The sequence below is a fragment of the Anoplolepis gracilipes genome, chromosome 4 (assembly GCF_047496725.1).
Source record: "Anoplolepis gracilipes chromosome 4, ASM4749672v1, whole genome shotgun sequence".
NCBI lineage: Eukaryota > Metazoa > Arthropoda > Insecta > Hymenoptera > Formicidae > Anoplolepis > Anoplolepis gracilipes.
The window spans coordinates 15,922,198-15,942,616 of record NC_132973.1 but is presented as its reverse complement, the minus strand read 5'-3'; the positions used below and the strand labels follow the sequence as shown (position 1 = coordinate 15,942,616).

Genomic DNA, 20,419 nt, shown 5'->3' with positions numbered 1-20,419 from the left:
TTCGGCAGGTTAATTGCAGCATTATTTTCCAATTAACTTTATAGCACACACACAAAATTCCATTTTTCTGCTCACATAGGAAGAAACAACGAAAACACGGATTCTAGTTATTATTCCTTTCCGCGTTTCCGCACTTTATGTAATGGCTCCCTAAGGGACGGGATTCAATAGCGCACAATGTTAATTGGAAAATAATGCTGCAATTAATGCTCCACTTCCTCCAGCCTAAGCACCGATAACTTTTATATTCTTGAAATAAGCTTGTTTTTTTTGTGTGTGGGTAAATTATATATAAATTATATATAAATAATATATAGAAATAAAAAAAAATAAAAAATAAAATAAAATATAAAATATAAAATAAATAATATATATATACAGGGTGTCCCATAACTCGCGAACCATCCGTCAGGTGCAGATAGAGTAGGTTAAATTGAATTAAAAAAGTTATCTATTATTTTGCAATTTTCGCAATAGTTAATGAGATATTAATTATAAGAGATCAGCCAATCAGCGCCCGGCAGGAGCGCGCGGCACGAAGAAGCCTTCTACTGTTACTTGATACTAGGCATGCCAACAAAGCGGCGGGAGGAACGACTCTTGAGGAATGAATCTTCAGGTTGTCAACGCAGAGCGTTCCTTCCACTGCTTCGTCGGCGCGCCTAGTATCAAGTAACAGTGGGAGGCTTCTTCGTGTCGCGCGCTGTTGCCGGTCGCCGATTGGCTGATCTCTTATAATTAATATCTCATTAACTATTGCAAAAATTGCAAAATGGTAGATAACTTTTTTACTCAATTTAATCTACTCTATCTGCACCTGACGGATGGTTTGCGAGTTATGGGACACCCTGTATATACAGGGTGGACCATTTTAATCCATCCAGTCGAATATCTCGAAAACCAAGCCCGGGAGAGAAAAATGTTTCAGACAAAAGTTGTACGGTTTCGAAGGGGCCATAAGATGGCACCATTGGTTTGATCTTGAAAAGTCATTTGAAGGTCACGTGAAGATCACTTCAAGTTTTTTAAATGGAACACCCTATATATTTTTACATATTCTTGTAGCTCATCTCGAGAGCTTTCCAAAACACTTATGACAAAGTATTTTTCATTAAATATTTTTTGAGTTATAAGGCTTCAAAGTGGCAGTATTTTGACATAAAATACAAGATATCTCATAAAATATAATAACTTTTCTAAAGAACGTGTCATCGTTTTGAAGTTTCCACAATCCCCACTCACAAAAACGTACGCGATTTTCAAAATCTATCCCGTGTAATTTTTAATGAAGAGAGACATGAAAAGGATGGAATTTATTACGATGTAGAATCCGTATAAAACTGCTTTGACTAATACCACTTTCGCGTTCAAGCTGTCTTGTACTTACACGTGGATTTAAAGCAACTGCTGTTAAGATATTCATCTGATGCCTTTCATTTGTTGTTCTTTTAGCTCGTATTCGCTGTTTTTTATCTACGTTGCCAGTTTCTTTAAATATTTTTATCACATTAGAATAAGCAGAACGCGACAAGTGCGATCAGGAAATTTGTTTCTGTACATGCGTACTGCTTGCCTAATACATTGATCACTTTCACCGTAAACAAAGATCATATCAATTTTCTCTTCTTTTGAGAAATAAGGCTTAATGGAAAAGCAATTGATTCTCTTTCCGATCACAATGTAGACTAGCACATGGTAAGGAATTTTATTATCTAAGACTACACGGATAGTTTGGAATCGTAAACATTCCACTGAAGCTTGTTTATCTTTACATTTTGTTATTGACTACCTTTTTATTAACCAGTGTACCTTATTATTGAATATCCAGTTTCGGAAGCATTCATTGATGAATTATTGTGTTTTCTGTACACCAATTAATTCCTCTCATTATTCTGTGCATAAAAGTATGTGATACACTAATCGAAAAATGAATATTTGACAAGTTATTTCACACTTTACAGAAAATTATGTCAAAATAAAATATAAAATATTTCGTAAACTATTAAGTTTTTGACTATCATACCTCTATAACTTTTTATGCAGAATAGTGCGAGGAATCGATTTATGTAAAAAAATTGAGGTAATTTCATTTAAAAAAACAAGGTTGACCTTGAAATCTTCGAAGCGCCTCCACTCAAGGTCAAACTAATGGCACTATCTTATGACCCCCTTCAAACCAAACAACTTTTACTTAAAACTTTTTCTCCTGTCTTCAACAATGTGAGAATTATTCGGGTGGCCGGTCTTCTCAGGCGACTCACCCTGTATATATATATATGTATATATACAGGGTGTCTTAGAATGACCGTAGCACCTCTCGAGTGCAGATAAAGCGGATTAAATGGAATAGAAAAGTCCTGTACCATTTTGCGATTTTCGGAATAATTATTGAGAAATTAATTTACAAAGATCGGCAAATCCGGTGTGAGTATCAGGCCACTGCAAAAAAGATGGCGAGAAGGACGGCCCTAAGGACGGTTGCTAAGAGCGCGCGGCGTAAATAGGCGCCATTGCCTCGGTTACCAGGGGTATAGACGAGAAGCGTTGATAAGAATAATAGATTAACAATTATTATTTATCGACCGGCCTAGCGGTGGGCCGTCTTTCTCGCCATCTTTTTTGTGGTAGGCCGTCCTTCTCGCCATCTTTCTTGCAGCGGACTGATACTCGCGCCAGATTTGCCGGTCTTTGTAAATTAATTTCTCAGTAATTATTCTGAAAATCGCAAAATGGTACAGGACTTTTCTATTCCATTTAACCCGCTCTACCTGCACCCGAGAGGTGATACGGTCATTTTGAGACACCCTGTATATATATATATATATATATATATATATATATATATATAATATACGGCAAAATAACAAGTGCTAACATAATATTCATAATATCGTGAAAAAAGCGCTATTTATAAGAGCACTTTTATGGCTTGTTATTTTGCTGCACCTGAGAGCGCGAGATCTCAGCTCTATCATTCGTGAAATATAATTGCTTTAAGTTTGAAAACTATTGTGGCCTTTGGCATTTTTGTATTAAACTTTTCGTCTTAAAATGTTCTAAAGAACCTGCCATTAAAATATTTACCGGCATTTTCGGGACACCCTGTGTATATATATATGTATATATATATATATATATATATAAATATATATATATTGTAACGTGGCCGTCACGACGGGCGTCCACCCCGCTAAAAATTATCGCGAGACGCGAACCGAGCGTACGCGTCGGTCGAGTTATCAAGAACCCTACCGCGATTCCCAAAGAGGCGAACGATTGCGATTATTCAATTTGAATATTAACCGTTGTAATTATTATATTTTCGAGTGCCATAAATCACGGTGACAACGAGGGATTCAGAAAGGGAGCGCTTGAAAGGAGACAATAAGAAAGGAATGTCGTAAACACCGAGCGCCGACGACAACAAGAAGGATCGGCCATCCTCGCAGAGACTCGTGGACGCCCGGAAAATCGGCTCGGCGCGGCAGAGCCGACAACCACAGGCGAAAAAGGAGCTCCAGCGACAGGGAGAAAAATTATAGCGATGTACGGGGAAGAGTGATGTCCTGCCCGGAAGGGACCAACCAGGACAGGGACGATCGACCACTCCGTCGGTAAAGAATTGCACGCAAGAACAGCCAGAACAATAGCGATACGGCCCAATCGCCCAGGACACGGGAGCGTGATACGTCTGTACGCGGAGCCAAAATTTGAGCGCGCGGGGCGAATACCCCGCTCCCCGTATTGATAAGAACAGTAGAGCGGCGAGGAGTATAAATAGAGATTCCAGAGAGAGATTCGATCGAGATTAGTTGCGATTCGACAGCGAGAGACCGAGTTACGATCGACGTTATCGCAAACGCTCGGTGCAACATCGAATTCGACGACGAGTATTGTGACCTCGACGAGAAGCGGATTCACCGGTGAGGCTGTCCAGTTTATTTGAAATATATTGTCGCGCGCAATACGCTACCACTGACACGATTCGTGAAGTTGACCCCTCTGACTCGGGCGCGTTTTCGCGAGAAATCGGTGATTTCATTTGGTTTTTTTAGTGTTTCGGAGTTGGAGTGCGACCGCAGTCAAGGGGCGCGAGAGAATCGTAAGGCATTAGCATACCCGACGTTTTCGCTCGCCTCTTCGCGAGTCGACCTATTGTGCTGAAAATCTTGTTCGTCAGCAGTATCCTTCATTCCTTATTAGTTGTCGCTGGGCGGAATCGCCGGATTCTACCCGAGAGTGCTGTCGAGTGCTCGCGAAAAATAGCGATATCAAAGTGTTCGTGTCTAAGGGCGTAAGAGTGTATGACACCCACCCCTCGTGGAGGAACGGCGTTGCTGGCGTGTGTGTGAGTTCAGCGGGACCCGAGAAAGGACCATCTTCCTCCCCCCCTTCCCGACAGCGTAGGGTGAGTACCTTTGAATTGTCGTGAGCGGACCGCGCGATTCGCATGTGCGAAAAGGGCCTCGAATCTCGACCACCCGTCTCGCTGTGCGTTTGGACAAGCGACTTGCCTGAGCGAGGGCGATCGGCTGTCGGAGGCGCGAGCTGTCGACGGCCCATAGCGTGCCCGCCTCGCAAATCTGGCCACATTATCTTGAGAGCGTGCGATTGCGCTCTCCTAAAATCGCGAGTTGGTAACCGATCTTACCTTTTTTTTCTTTACTTTCTCGCCACGTCTACCGTCTTTCTATCGTAGTATTGATATCTTAGATTATCGCATTGTCTTACGTTTCCGCATTGTCGACGTTTTACTGACGTTGCCGTGATGGAACGTACCGCCGTCGCGTGCCCCTCGCGTGTGTGTGTCACGTTATTATCTACAAGAAGATTGTTACCGCCGATCGAGTATTTTATACCGCTTCGTTCTAATTGTTATCGTGGCTGTTCTTTTATTTTGACCGCGACTCTTCGAGTCGTCCGATACAATAAACTTGTTACGTTTTTATTCACATTAATTCTCGTGTTCTTTTTGAGAAAAGGGTTCTCCTCTTCTCCACCTAGAGTTCACTCAGCCTCCTTCGGAAATCGTGCTTCTCCTACACGTCCCTCCCCTCTACCGAACTAGCCAGCCGTGACGAATGGAGAATTTTTGTGGAGATTAGCGACTCTCGCAAATTTTCGTGACTTGGCGCGTGAAAGATCGCGCCTGGCGCCCAAGGTTATATCTCGCGCAGTTTCTCCTGCCCGCCACGTTGCGCCCGGAACCCGTCCTTCTCGTTCCCTACCCGGCGCGTGCCCCAGCCCCTTTCGTTTCTCTTTTCTGGACGGCGATTCGTTGGCAAAATCACTCTCCCGTTCGCCTTCCCATTTCCATCCACCAGGAAAAATCGTCGTAATATATATATATATAATACCTATATATGTATATCTTATATATATATATATATATATATATATATATATATATAAGATATACATATATATGTAAAGTTGTGTAATATTAAGTTTCATTATTCTCCTGATCAATTTTCATTATATATGAAAACATACCGTACGTAAGGCATTAAAGCTCAGGTCCAACCTAGTAAGAGCAAAAAGATTGGAAAATGTATTAATTCCAAGCTGGCCTATATTGTTTCTGCTAAAATCCAATACTTGCAGCTCAATCAAGCGTGATAGGTGTATTTGTTCTATTTCCTGCAAATGATGAAAAAAAGTTCTTTGTAGATTGCTACGATGAAAAACATATACAGTATAATTATTTACTTGAAATAAAATTTTTGCAAATTAAAAAATCATAGTAAATTACTACTAAATACTACTAAAAATTACTACTAACTACTAAATAGGTTTACTAACTACTAAATATTAAATTAATGATAATTGAGTATTATTTCGAAAATACTCACAGTAATCAGGTTGTTGGAAATATTTAGAAATTTCAAATATTTTAAATATCTTAACGCATTAGTGGGGAACTCCTGCAGAAAATTAGAAGAGAGGTCCAACTGAAGTAAATTAAATACATCTGAAATATATTCATGGCAAATTTTTATCACAGTTTTGCAGTTTTACTGGATTTTTTGTTATCAAAGTGCGAAACAAAATTAAAATATACAGAATTATAATAAAAATTTTACGAACACAGAAGAAAATTCGTTAATACTGTTAATAGCATATTTGTTAATTAAAAACGTTTTTCTGAATACATATGTTTTAAATCTAAACTCTAATATTGTATGTTTAAACGAAAATATATTTAAAAGACTACGCCCAGTTTGAAATCTCAGTGAACAGTATTAAAATTATATGCTTAGGGCATCAAAAGAGAATTGAAAAGTTCCATGGACACAATTTTATAAAATAAGTTGCTTGAGTGTTAGAGTTGTCCAGAGTTCGCTATTATGTGCTGGTCAGTGAATAGTCATGAATCATATATACAGAATGTACTGTTAGAATTCAGACATAAAAATATTTTATCAGAAAAGTCATTTATAATATTAGAGCTAATATTAAAGACACATAAAAAATGCTTTAACATTCAACTTAAAGAATCTTTCTTAAGAAGTCCTCTCGATGTAGCCACCTTGCGCTTAAACATAACATTATATATATAATACATAAACAATTATATTTTTATATGTAATTGTAAATTATACACAAATATACAGAGTGTCCGGTAATTTGTGAAAAATCTGCTAATGGCAGATTCTTGAGATCATTTAGAGACGAATTTTCCTCAGCGAAAATAACGAGACATCAATAATTTCTAAGTTATAAGCAATTGAATAAAAGACGTCTTTTGCAAACTAAACTTTTTGAAGTTAAAAAATTACCAAAACTACATTTTTCAGTTAATTTCAGGTAGTTTACTCTAATAGAATTTTAATTTAAGGCTTAATTACAAAGATATATAATGATAAAACTTTGGAAACTTGCAAAAAATGATATCTTACGATATTTTTGCTGAGGAAAAATCGACTCCAAATGATCTCAAGGATCTGCCATTAACAGATTTGTCACCAATTATATAATATTACCAGATATCCTAAGTGAGAAAATGACTAGGCGTGCATAGAAGTGTTTACGCGTACCGGCGACAAATGAGAAGGAATGGCAGAAATACTGGAAGGAGGACATATCGAGAAACTGGCCGATAAGGATAATTTTCAATTCTGGAAGTTCCAAATTACGATAGTCTTCAAAGCCAAGGAAGTGTATGATGTGGTAACCGGAAATGAAGCAGTACCAATTGAGACAAATGCGCTGGCGAAATGGAAGGTAAAGGACGCAAAAGCACAAGAACTAATCGTTTTGATCATGGAAAAAAGGCGTTAATACATACATATATTGAATTGCACTACCGCAAAGGAAATGTTTCAAAAATTATTAGCTATATATGAACGCGATTCGGAATAACAAAAATGTATGTTATTAAGAGATTTTTTCTTGTATTAATATGATAAGACAACAGATATATCGACAAATATAAGCTATCTCGAAAATCTCACAGTAAAATTCAAGTCGTTAGGACACAATTTTGATGATGCAACGTTAATCTCGTGAATATTGACTATGTTGCCTTCGAACTATAGTCATTTTCTAAGCGCGTGGGAGTCAGTCAATAAAGATGATATGTCTCTCGTAAATCTGACTGCAGGACTTATCGCGAAAGAAAGTAGATTTACGACAAATCAGAAGAATGAATCTGTGGTATCTTTTCAATCTGCAGAGAAGAAGTGTTTTAAATGTAATCGAAACGGTCATTTAGCTAAATCGTGTAGAACACAACAAATAACTAACACTACATATTTCAAATGTAAGAAGCCGGGTCACATTGCAAGGAATTGTAAAGACAACACAACGACTTGTCCGATATGTAAAAAGTCAAATCATACAAGCAAAGACTGTTATTATCGACAAGATAAAGAAAAAAGAAATGAAAATAAAAGAGTTACTAGAATTACTTCTTGTTACTAGAAGCGTATTCAAGTAATTCAGATTCATGGATTGTCAATTTGGGTTCTACGTCACATATGGTAAATAATATGTCGTTACTTAAAAATAAGAAAAAGACTGATTTGGAAATAACGTTAGCCAAAAAAGGAAAAGTGATCAAAGCAGAAAGTATTGGACAAGCGGTGTTTGATAATTGTATATTGAATAACGTTTCAAACTTAACATCACCTAACAGAAAAATTTACTCTCAGTTAATGCGATTACTTCTAAGGGCGGAGAAGTACTGTTTAAGAAAAAGGAAGTAATTGTAAAAAAAGAGACATCACATATATGCGAGGTAAAAAAATTCAAGCGGACTATTATAAAGTGCAATTTTTGTCAAGAGAGAATCAGGTTCTGTGTGCAAGAAAAAGGAATTTACTTGATCTGTGGCACAGGAGGCTAGGCCATATTGGAACCAGTCAATTAAAAAAATTATTGCAGATCTCTAGAAGACTAAATTTGAAAGAGAAGGACATAACGCAGGAAGGTGCTCTGTGCGATTTCTGCATGCGAGCGAGACAAACAAGGAAACCATTATTGAGTGAGAGAACAAGGGCAACTAGAGCGCTGGAAATAATACATACAGATGTCTGCAGGCCAATTGACCTAGATACGTAGGATGGCAACAGATATTTTATAACATTTTTGGATAATTTTACACATCTTACGTCGGTCTATCCAATGAAAAGTAAATTTGAAGTATTTGAGAAAATTAAAGAATATATAAAAGAAGTAAAATCGAAATAGAATGTAAAAGTCTTTAAATTGAAGTGCGATAATGGCAGTGAATACACAAATGAGACTTTAAGAACATACTGCAGAAAAAAAAGAATTAAACTGGATTATACAATAACATATACTCCCCAGCAAAACGGCAGAGCTGAATAGGACGTTGTTAGATAGAGCAAGAGCCATGATATTCGATTCCGGACTTAAAAAAGAAATGTGGGGCGAAGTGCTTCGGGTAGCAGCTTACATTCTCAACAGAACTCCGACTGAGTCGCTAAAAGTTACGCCCTTTTAACTCTGGGAAGGCAAAACACCAAATTTATCGAATTGTCGAATTTTTGGATGCAAAGTCTATGCTAAAGAACTAGGAACCTTAAAAAATTGGACCAACGTAGCAAGCAATATATTTTTGTTGGAAACAATCCTGGATATAGACTATGGAACGCCTCTAAAAGAAAAATTTTTGTAAGAAGAGAGGTGGCACTTGATGAGAGCTGGAGAGGAACAACTCAAGAGAAAAGGAAATGTTTGAAAGAAACAGATGAAGAGGATCGAGAGGAAGAAGAAGGATACACTATAGATAATAAAAAGGAAGAGGAAGAAGAATAGAAGAAGGAGATAAAGTTACAGTAATAGTCGAAACATCAAAAGAGGTTGAGCAATTTCAAGACTCATACACATTGAATCAACCAAGTGATTCTGAAACAGGAACTGAATCTGTTGGTATAAACCAATCGGTGTCAAAGCAGACAAGGAAGTTCGAACGGAAGAAGAAAAGCCCAACGTATCTTAATGAATATGTTCTGCTAACATATCAAGAGATATCACCATTAAAGGACCTGACAGGATAAAACAGGAAGAGGCCATTCGGAAAGAAAAGAAGTCGCTGCAAAACAATTCGACATGGGACCTGGTAGACAAAAAAGAGGAAACAAAAAATTGCTCACAATCATCAGTAATAAGTGGGTATTCAAAATCAAAGACGATGAAACATTTAAGGCGCGTTTAGTTATACGTGGCTGTGAACAACAACAAGGCATAGATTATGTAAATACGTTTAGTCCGGTTTTAGATAATGCGTCTTTACGTATTTTGTTTGCGCTTATTGCTAACTATCACTATTTTATTTGATATAAAAATTGCATTTCTGTATAGTGAATTAAAGAAAATGTACATGCGACTTCCGGAAAGTTTTGCATTAGGCGACAAAGTACATAAATTAAAGAAAGCACTGTATGGACTGAAACAAGTGATATAAATAAGTGATTTAGCCAATTTATTTAAAGTAAAATAAAAATTCAATGCAAAGCCCAATAATATAAAGTAAAAGCAATTTTTAAAATAAGTTTTATGTGGCAACAATGGAGTTTTCACTAGAACATAGAAGAAAAAAAGATAAAGGAAGGTGTTATATTGAAAATTGTAAATAACGTGTACATAATGTGTCTAATGGCAGTAAAAGCATATCTTTTGATTTTTTTTAATACAATTGCATTTTTTGTTAATTTTATTCATAAAAGTATATGTTGGGTACGCGTTGGCCATGTTTGTTTTTCTACATTAGCGCCTCTGTACCCGCGGTGTTAATTTCTTCTCCCAATACAGCAAAACATAGTTATATGTAGAAAATATTATTTCTCTAATATAACTATGTTTTGATATGTGCATGTTTTTCATTGTGTGTGTGCGTGCGTGCGTGCGTGCGTGCGTGCGTGTGTGTGTGTGATATTGTATGTGTGTTTATATACATAGAACACAATATAAACACAAAGTAAATAGCGCGCACAAAGCGCGCGCTTTTGATATTCTACTTATACATAAAATTAAAACAGTGATCAAACTCCTAACAATTTGAAAATCTTACAATTCTTAAACCTAGCACATTTTTTAAATAACTGATCCTAAAATAGTTTTGGCGTATTTTTTATTTGCGCGATTGAAATGCTTGATCAGTGTTAATTGGAATTCATTGTATATTAAACCTTCAACAAACATATTAAAAATTTGAGCGCATTATTTATTTCTGCACTCATATATGTATACATATACAAGTGTAATTAACAAATCGGACAAATCTTCCGGAATTTCACTTAATTGAAATGTCTAATCAAAGGCTGAAATAATTTTCGACTTTATTTCCTCTGAAAAGCGATCAGTCATTGAGAATATTTGCAGTTTCGCATGTTCGGTTACTGTTAAAGATCGACAGAAAAGGTCGTGGAGACTCCTATTGGCCGGCTATGGATTACGAGATCGTTATTATCATATTCAGAATGCAGAGAAAATCAGAAAATTGTGATAGTCGTAATCAACAGTATTGTTTTTATTTACGTATAAGGAAATATGTCTTCTTCGAGATAGAATACAATGACGGATATCGCTATCTATACTTATGATGTAACAGAGATCATTGGTAGCACCGTGTGTAAAAAAAGATACTGAGAGACAATAACGTCATATTTGTCTCTCTTGTAATATAATAGTGTTTGTGCATATATATGGACATACACCAATACATCAAATTCATTTCTCAATGTTGACGACAGTGACGTTGAATTTTACTCGTACGTAACTCCTGCTAACCTTTAATCTCGAAAGATTTGTAGAGAGAGAGAAATATCATAATTATATTTACAACAAATGCTTGTAATTCACTAAGTCATCTTAATAATTGCTTTTAAAAACTTAGATCGAATTTCCATTCTTATAGTATAGTATATAACTGTATAATTCATCAATATTTTATATACATATTTTATATATATTTTATGTATGACATAATCTCATTTCGCGTCGGAATGTAATATTTATATTCTTTTCACAGACGTAAATTCGTATTTTTTCTGATACTACTTTCATATCTTACAATCAGACTAACATTCAGTAGTCGGAAAACAGAATATGAATTGTACAATCTCTTTTTTAAAATTCTTTTTTTTACTGAGATAATGATAAAGCTTTCCAGATACACTGTGCTAACACACGTACACACTGATAAAAAAAACGAATCTTTCTAAAACAGAGATAGCACTGATTTGTTCGATTTGCTATTTTCTGATTGGTTATTCGGATAAGTGCGTATTAATATGTATCAATATATATTATACTTACTTTTAAAGACATCGCTGTTGAAGCGACTAAGAGAATTATGAGAAATGTTCAGGAACAATAAATGTTGAAGATCGAAAAAAGCATTGTCTTCCATGTAAGACAATTCATTATAGCTGAGATCCAATTGTAATAGTGACTCGCTAAAAGTTATGAAAGAATCTCGTGAAAGAAAACCTGTAAAATAAAATAATAATCAGAAGAAATAAATTTGCGCGTAAAAATTTCGACTGATATATAATTATTATAAAATTTTTCTTAAAAATTACTTCAAAATTTATCTAAAAATAATTATAAATGAACACAATTATTTTTTTATAAAGAAATGCTAGTAAGAGCATAACAATACTTATTTTATGCTAATCAATATGCATTTTAATATATATTTAATATTTCTTAAATTTAATTATAAAATTACTTTTTAAAAGTATAACGGTTGCCGCTTAAAAAATATAAAAATTTGAAAAATAAAAATATGTACACATATGCTCACATATATTATGAATTAATATATAAAATAAGAATCACAAATTAAAAATAACTTATAAACAATTATTTTAACACATTAATTATATTATGAATCGTTTTTTAATCATACCGATATTGTTTTGGGCCAAAGACAGCACTTTAATGGCACGTGGACCTTTCAAGGAGGCAGTAGGCACCGCAGTCAAATTATTACCTTCAAAATTTAGTTCTTCTAAATTAGTGCATCCTTTTAAAATTCCTTCTTCAATACTTCTGAGACCATTCCTGCTGAGATCGAGTATTTTGAGTTTTTTCATGTTGTGGAATTCGTTGCTGGAAAATATTGGATTTAAACTGTCACCCAACAGATTATCGGCAAGTCGAAGCTCGTGTAGTTCATTCTGCGATTGCAGTACACGATCCATTAGCCGAGAGATCATATTATTTGATAAGTCCAATTTTCGGAGATTTAAACCGGAATTAATAAGATCTTCTGGTAAAGTCTGGTAGCCGCAGTTCCTCTGGCTGAGCGATACAATAGGCTGATCATGTAAGATGTTCATGATGTCGCGCGTAAATATTACCCGATTACAATCCATTTCAATTAATGATGGATAATTCGTGGATATGGCACACTCGCAAGGCACCGAAAGATCTTGCTTCAATTCAATGCAAGGTTTCCATTGTGCTTGATTCAACGAAAGGATATTCCACAAAAGCAAAATTGTTAACCGATAGGAGCTAAAAATAAAAAAGCAAATTTTGAATAAAAAAAAATAAATATCCAATATAATGACATATACATACACAGGGTTTACTAAAAGTGTGAAATCCCTTAATATTTTAAAAAATACTATGCATTTTAAAAAAATATTTTATAAATGTTATAAAAGTTAGAAGGCTTAAAAGGGCGCCTTTAATAGCAGCATGAATTTAATTATAAGTGACGTTGTCAAGATCAGGACAATTGAATTTTTTAAATGGATTTTCTATTTTGTAATGCATATTTTTATAGCTCTTCTTTGAAAACTTTTCAAACTACTAAATTTTATTCACTTTGGGTTAGCCATTTCGAAATTATCGAGTTTTTTACGGCAAAATATCGGCTGTAAGTCAGTTAAACACACAAATTGTTCATTATCTAGCTTTAAGGGGATACCGTACCGTCCTACCTTACCGATCAAAACAATTGCTTCGTTAGACATCAAAATTATTATTTTAAAAGTTTTGCAATTTGCACGTACAAAATGAGATATGTTTCCGCCTGGAAATGCATGAAAGAATATATGTAAACTCTTAGAAATGAATTCGAAGTCTTAGTAAAAGAGATTTTCTTGAAAGTGCGACATTTTCAAGAAAATCTCTTTTATTAAGACTTCGAATTCATTTCTAAGAGTTTACATATATTCTTTCATGCATTTCCAGGCGGAAACATATCTCATTTTGTACGTGCAAATTGCAAAACTTTTATATTAAACAAATATAGTTACGACATGACGCTAGTAGTCAATAATTTAAAACTGTAATTTTTTTTTTCGTTTTTAACTGAAAATTGCACATGTTCTCGCTTCGTATGTACTTTCATCATGGAGAAGCATTTTTCATTCTGTACAACCAAAATAATAATTTTGGTGTCTAACGAAACAAGTTTTGATCGGTAAGGTAGAACGGTACGGCATTCCCTTAAGCCTATTACATTTTTTATTCAGCAGGTCATAAACTATAATATATGAAAAAGTTTTAACAAGATCCAATTTTCTACTAATAAAAAGTTTTGTAGTATAAAATTAATCTTGGTAAAATTAGAGACCCTCAAGGTACAACTTCTGAATGGTGCCATTTTGTTTCAGAAATTACTAAATGTAACATTTGGACACCAAAAAGATACTATTAAAGACCATCAGCCTTATGGAGGGTTTAATGTGACAGAAAAATTACCGACAATGCAAAGATTTTCTTGCTGAAAGTAAGAAAATTTTTGTATTGTCGGTAATAAAATAATGATTAAATATAATATAACACTTATTTTATTATTTTGGAGACAGAAGATTCATACATGTTTGATAATAAAACAATAATTAGATGAGTTAAAATATTTGCATAATTTAAATAACTCACATAATTAAGTCAAAGCGGGCAATAATGTTGTGGGCGGTTTTGTATGTTTGTGGTTTCGGACCTCGCTTAGTCCGATGCACGCGGAGAATAGGTGTGACCGTTGTGAAGCCTACGCCATATGATATCTGGTATCAGTTTACATATATACAGCTATTTAGATAGTGGTTTATGTGGCCGTAGGGGCGTGCGTGCACGCCTAGCGCCGACGCTCACGTTATCGGAGGCGGTGCTTTCGTAAGCCTAATAGGCCCCCAAGGCTTTGGGTTGTTATTGTTCTCGTCTGTCTTCGGCTTCTGCGGCGGCTCGTACGTGGTCTGGGTCCCCCTGGAAGTGTAGCTGGGTTCCCAGTCGCTCTCATACTGAGTGGAGGTTGTTCTGCAGTTGCTGCTATGCTGCACGCCTCGCTCCGCCTTGGTCACCGTGCTCTGCGTTCCTCTGTTGGTTGTACCCCGCTGGGTTTGTGTGGCTTTGTCCGTGCTGGTGCGTCTTTCCAGTGATAGTGGAAGCGGCGACAGCAGCGTCGGGTATTCCCCGAGGTATGATGGAGAGGTGTACCGTCTCACTCTGATGTCCCAAGGCGTCAGCAGACTCCTCGGTGGTATGGTGCGTGCGACTTGTGGCAGCTCGATCCTCGCTAATTTCCAGGGTAGGAGAGAGAACCCTACTCTCCTGGCTGGTGCTACCGGAACGTCCGGGGGCTCTTGCGGCCTTTCCGTCGGCCCTGATGATTGGGGCGTAAGAAAAGGACGTAAAGCTGGAGTCACACAACGTAAGTTTTTCTGTATGATTGCTTGTATGCTAAGTCGTACGCTGCTGTGCTTGCACCTATACATGCCAAACGCCTCAGTGCATTGAGCGCGGTAGACTAGCCAGTATGATTTCTGTGTTTGCTCCGGTGCATTATTTCGTACATTATTTCATGCTTGCTTCCTTGCATACACCAATCAACGTGTCGGAAATTCAACGCAATCTTCGTTGAGGTGTTAATATGTCAAATGTCATTTTAGTAACCTATATGTCAATATGTCGTGGACTAAAGATTAATAAATAATAATATTAATAAATCAATAAAAAGTGGAAGCAAATTCTTCGTCGTCGCAAAATTTCATTTAAATACAAAAGTTGCTGTCCATCCATATTATACATTGACATGTTGATATGTCATATGCTATAAAATACTATTTATACGTCTGACATCTTCATACAGCGCTCCGTACAATAAATCAAGCAGCGTACAGCATACAAGCTAGCATACAAGAAAATCATACAGAAAAACATACGTCGTATGAATTCAGCTTTACGTACGGATATATAGCAACGTTATCTTAACTACGTGTAATACAATTGCTGGTTATCGGTAGTGATTTTTTCCGTCTTTTGCATCTACATATACACATAGTAAAATCAACAATTTTGGATATACAAATGTCCCAGAACAACCTTCCGTCCGTAAAATGACGTATTCCTGACACGATTTTAAGACAATTTTTCCTTTACCAAAATTTGATTTAAAGCGTAGTTTTTGAGTTATAAACAAAAATAGTTAGCAAATTGCACGTCGAGTACCGAAGACAGACAGGAGCGACGCGGCGCACCGCGAGCGCGGGCGCAACTGACCGTCCGACGAGTGATTTACCGTCCCACACAGCACATGATATCATTCGAATATTCTACACTCATACTGTGAATATACGTATTGTATATAATATACTGAGAAGATCCTTATAATATCTTATTTGGTATATTACTTTTCGTATATTCTCAGTATATACTTGAAATATTTCTTACAGTATATCATTTTTTATGTTATTAATCGTATATTCTCAGAATATACTTGTAATATCTCTTACAGTATATTATTTCTCGTATATTCTCGTATATTCTCAAAATTTACTTTTGAGATGCGTAGAGAATATAGCAACATCATTTTAAAAACGTAACTTCCGATTTCCGATACTGTCAGTAGTGGCGTAAGGGTTTCTCGCCTTTTCATGCGTTTCTGATGCACCGTAGTGTGTTACGCTAGGTTACGTGAGTGACTGTGTTACAACTTAGAACCAGCATCGTTTTAATTAGGTATGTAAACCTTATTTCTTTTAAAATGTTTTCTATAAAACATAAAATAAATATTTTTATACATATTTTTATTAATATTTATTTTCACATGTTTATAAAAAATTCGTCACGATAAAATGCATCACAATTTGAGGTTACACCATTATATCGATCATGAATTATACCGTTTATAATAAAATTTCTATAGAAGTAAAAATGTAATAAATTCGAGACGCATATTATTTAATTAGTAAAGGGATTAAACAGAGTTTTTATTTCTATATACTTATTTAACGCGAATTATTTTCAAAATTGTGGATGAAGATACTTCTACTTATATTTGATACATGTAGTTTGTCATCTTTTTATATTATGTATTTTTTTTTAATTTTACAGTATGTACAGAATCAAATCTTTATAAATTATACATTATAATATATAATTTATCTTTATAAATTATATATTATAAATTGTATATAGAGCATTTATATTTGTGTGTTACGCAATGCAAATATAAATTCTCCATACATGTTCTGATACTGTAATATATTAAAAATGTGCTAATAAGTCACTACACAATCCAATCAAGAGAGAGCAGACGCAGTATATAGTTTTGACACTAAATACATATTGAAGACATATACATATTTACTTTTTGTAATTTTTATGTTACAGAGAGTTGGAAAAGAAGACTTGTTATACATATATACCTTGAGAGTAAGGCATAGTATAAAGTGAGTACATCAAATCTTTATAAACATACTGTATTTGCTTTTTCTTGATTGCATTGTGTAGTGACTAACATAGTGACATTGTGCAGAAAACAGAAGAGAGAAGCGCCAACCTGCCATTACCTTACATGATTGGCTGGCAGAATATGTGGACCTGGACATTACAAATGCAGAACAGATACAAATTGATGATATTACTCAAATTAAAGAAATTAAATTTGTTTCTGAATTTAATGATTGTTGATATTAAATAAAAAATAAAATAATGTATGTATTTATATATTTTATATATAAATTTTATTAAAATATATTTTATATATAAACAAAAATGTGTTAAAATATATATATATATATATATATATATATATATATATATACCTAATTAATATATATATTACCGTAAACACTCAAAATACGTTTTTTCGTGTTTATTAGTAAAAATTCAAACTTTTACTAATAAATATGCGAAAAAATGGAAATAGAGTATTTACGGTAACATCGATATAATCCATTTATATAGTATATAATTTAGAGAATAAAAGTATATCCATAGAATGTCTTGAGTATGTTATCAGTATATCATATATATATGAGTCATTCTACGTCAAATCAGCCACCCCCTGCCCAAAATTGTATTGAAGTAAGTCTAACTTTCATGGTACCAAAATTTAGCTTAAAGCTTCTAGTTTTTAATACCGTATGGCCTTTTTAAAAAATATCAAGTGATGTCCTTGATTTTGCGGGTCAAATAGAAAATGAGCAATATTTTCTAATTTAAATCTTTACTATTCCTTGCAGATGAAGGACAAAAATCATTTTCAATATATTTTCAATGTAATTTTGTTACATTACACTATACTATATATACTTTTATATTATATAAACACTATACTATATATACTATATAAACACAGATAGCTTCTTTGTAATAAATCATTAAAAACTGATATTGACTAATGTGTAATTGTGCAAAATACGAAAACTAATTAATGTTTATAGTCTAAAAAGTTGTATTAAGAAGAGAAAAAAGCATCCTTAAAAATAATAGCACTTTTACTTTTTGAAAAAATCGTTAAAAAAATGATACGTAAAAATGGGACACCTTGTATATATTTATTTTTTAACTTTAGATTCGGATTTAGTGGATAAAGTTACATTGCAAATACATTGAAAATGATTTTTGTTCTTCATCTGCAAGGAATAGTAAAGATTTGAATTAGAAAATATTACTCATTTTCTATTTGACCTGCAAAATCAAGGCCATTACTTGATATTTTACAAAAAGGCCATATGGCATTAAAAACTAGAAGCTTTAAGCTAAATTTTGGTATCATGAAAGTTAGATTTACTTCAATACAATTTTGGACAGGGGGGTGGCTGATTTGACGTGGAATGACCCATATACTAATAACATACTCAAGACATTCTATAGATATACTCAGTATATACGGAAAAATATTCTCAGTATGTACTGAGAAGCAGGAAAACTCGGATAGTGGTATTCTTAGTACATACTCAGGATATCGCAGTATGTATTTCGAACGTTCTCAGAATATACATAATATACTTTTACGATATTCTCCGAACATTCTCAGAATGTACATATGCTGTGTGGGGCCGCATGAGTCGCTAACTATTTTATCTTATAACATAAAATTATGCTTTAAATAAAATTTTGGTAAAGAAGAAAGTGTCTTATAATTACGTCAGGAATAAGTGTTCCTTAAAATAACGTCGGACGCTGCGATCAGCTGATTGCTACACGCGATGTGTCTCTCAGCTGAGCCGGAAAATCAATATATCGATCGGTCTGAAGTCGTCGACGACAATGTCGATGACAATCGAAGGAGCGTCGCCGTCGCGAAGACGGTTATTTCTCTCTCTCTCTCTTTCTCTCACTCACTCTGTCCCTTTCTTTTACGCACACACTCAGCCATACACACACCGCGTGTAGCAATCAGCTGATCGCAGTGTCCGACGGCCGGCGATTCGGAACAACTTTTGGTCATTAACGTTATTTTAAGGAACACGTATTCCTGACGTAATTATAAGACATTTTCTTCTTTACCAAAATTTTATTTAAAGCATAATTTTATGTTATAAGATAAAATAGTTAGCGACTCATGCGGCGGTAATCACCCGTCAGACGGTCAGCTGCGCCCGCGCTCGCGGTGTGCCGCGCCGCTCCTGCCTACCTTCTATACTTGACGTGTGATTTGCTAACTATTTTTGCTTATAACACAAAAACTACGCTTCAAATCAAATTTTAGTAAAGGAAAAATTGTCTTAAAATTGTGTCAAAAATACGTCATTTTACGGACGGAAGATTGTTCTGGGACACCCTGTATATAATATATACGTGTTCCTTTGTTTGCCGCTACGCGGCGCTCAGATTTTAAACTAACTCGTATTCAAGTTTTCTTAAAATGTATATAAAGGCTACAAAGAACAGGTATTACTAAATATAAAATATAAAGTTTGTCTTCTTTTATCAATTTAATTTCTGATATAATCTCAATAAAAGATACAAAACATGAAATATAACCTATAATAATAACCTATAATTAAGACGTCAAAAAAACGTTAGAAATGACTAAAAAGATGTCTAAAAGAAGCCATAAAGACGACTGAAAAATATCTACAATAGTCATCTTTTAGTCAACATATAAATAGGCTTATAAGCGACTGAATTCGGGTCATAAGATGACTTTAAGTCAACTTTCCTATACTTTATATTTCATATTTAGTAGTACCTGTTATTCTTTGTAGTCTTCATATATTACATGTTATGAAAACTTGAATACGAGTTATTGTTAAGTCTGAGCACGCCACGTAGCGGCAAATAAAGAAACACGTATATTATAAAATAGATCTTTTTTGTCTCGTCAAAAAGATGACTAAAAAGATGACCAAAAAGACATCTTTTCGTCGACTAAAATTAATTATGACTTTTAAAACATCTTTAGACATCTTTCAAAAGATGACTTTTTTGTAGGCAAAAAGATATCCTTTTAGACATCTTTTAGCCTTGTCAGAAAGATGACTTAAAAAAGACATCCTCTCGTCATCTTTTAGTATTATGTGCTGTCTAGGCTATACCGCGTTGACATATATTATGCGTGCGCCACTGAACACTGAACACTGAACAGACGACGCACATTATAAAATTTAGCGTACGCAGCGCCGCGGTTTACGCAGAATGTTTCTGCAACATTGCTGGATCATTTTGATGAAATATGGCAATTGTATGTCTGTAATATCCATGC

The 20,419-nt window shown here is 34.7% G+C and overlaps 2 protein-coding genes and 1 long non-coding RNA gene across 7 annotated transcripts in view; 1 reads left to right on the top strand and 2 right to left on the bottom strand.

Annotated features, from left to right (window-relative positions):
* The window catches only part of LOC140664537 (uncharacterized), a 63,064-nt gene that overhangs the window by 6,357 nt on the left and 36,288 nt on the right, over positions 1 to 20,419 (bottom strand). For 3 of the 4 annotated variants that reach the window (XM_072889709.1, XM_072889710.1, XM_072889708.1), the window contains exons 2-5: positions 12,380 to 12,990; positions 11,785 to 11,958; positions 5,853 to 5,971; positions 5,494 to 5,640 (exon numbers count right to left, since the gene is read on the bottom strand). In XM_072889709.1, the coding sequence (XP_072745810.1) occupies positions 5,494 to 5,640; positions 5,853 to 5,971; positions 11,785 to 11,958; positions 12,380 to 12,990 (1,051 nt within the window). Of the gene's footprint in view, positions 1 to 5,493; positions 5,641 to 5,852; positions 5,972 to 11,784; positions 11,959 to 12,379; positions 12,991 to 20,419 lie in introns of those variants that run through there. The other variant, XM_072889711.1, reaches the window with a different exon arrangement.
* Positions 14,375 to 19,058, bottom strand: LOC140664538 (uncharacterized). 2 transcript variants are annotated; one of them, XM_072889713.1, is made up of 2 exons: positions 18,859 to 19,058; positions 14,375 to 15,750 (listed from the first exon to the last, which is right to left on the bottom strand). In XM_072889713.1, exon 2 carries the CDS (start codon positions 15,198 to 15,200, stop codon positions 14,577 to 14,579), a length of 624 nt encoding a protein of 207 aa, XP_072745814.1. In that variant the 5' UTR covers positions 15,201 to 15,750; positions 18,859 to 19,058; the 3' UTR covers positions 14,375 to 14,576. The 2 variants fall into 2 exon arrangements, with proteins under 2 accessions (XP_072745814.1, XP_072745815.1); XM_072889714.1 differs by lacking the exon at positions 18,859 to 19,058 and having other exon boundaries at positions 14,375 to 15,088; positions 15,701 to 15,868.
* LOC140664539 (uncharacterized) lies at positions 16,346 to 17,345 on the top strand. Its single transcript, XR_012046467.1, has 3 exons — positions 16,346 to 16,443; positions 17,098 to 17,156; positions 17,243 to 17,345. It is a non-coding gene; the product is annotated as an uncharacterized lncRNA (long non-coding RNA).

Excerpts from the sequence above, each read along its gene's own strand:
- LOC140664538 (XM_072889713.1), bottom strand. The coding sequence starts at position 15,200 with ATGTATAGGTGCAAGCACAGCAGCGTACGACTTAGCATACAAGCAATC.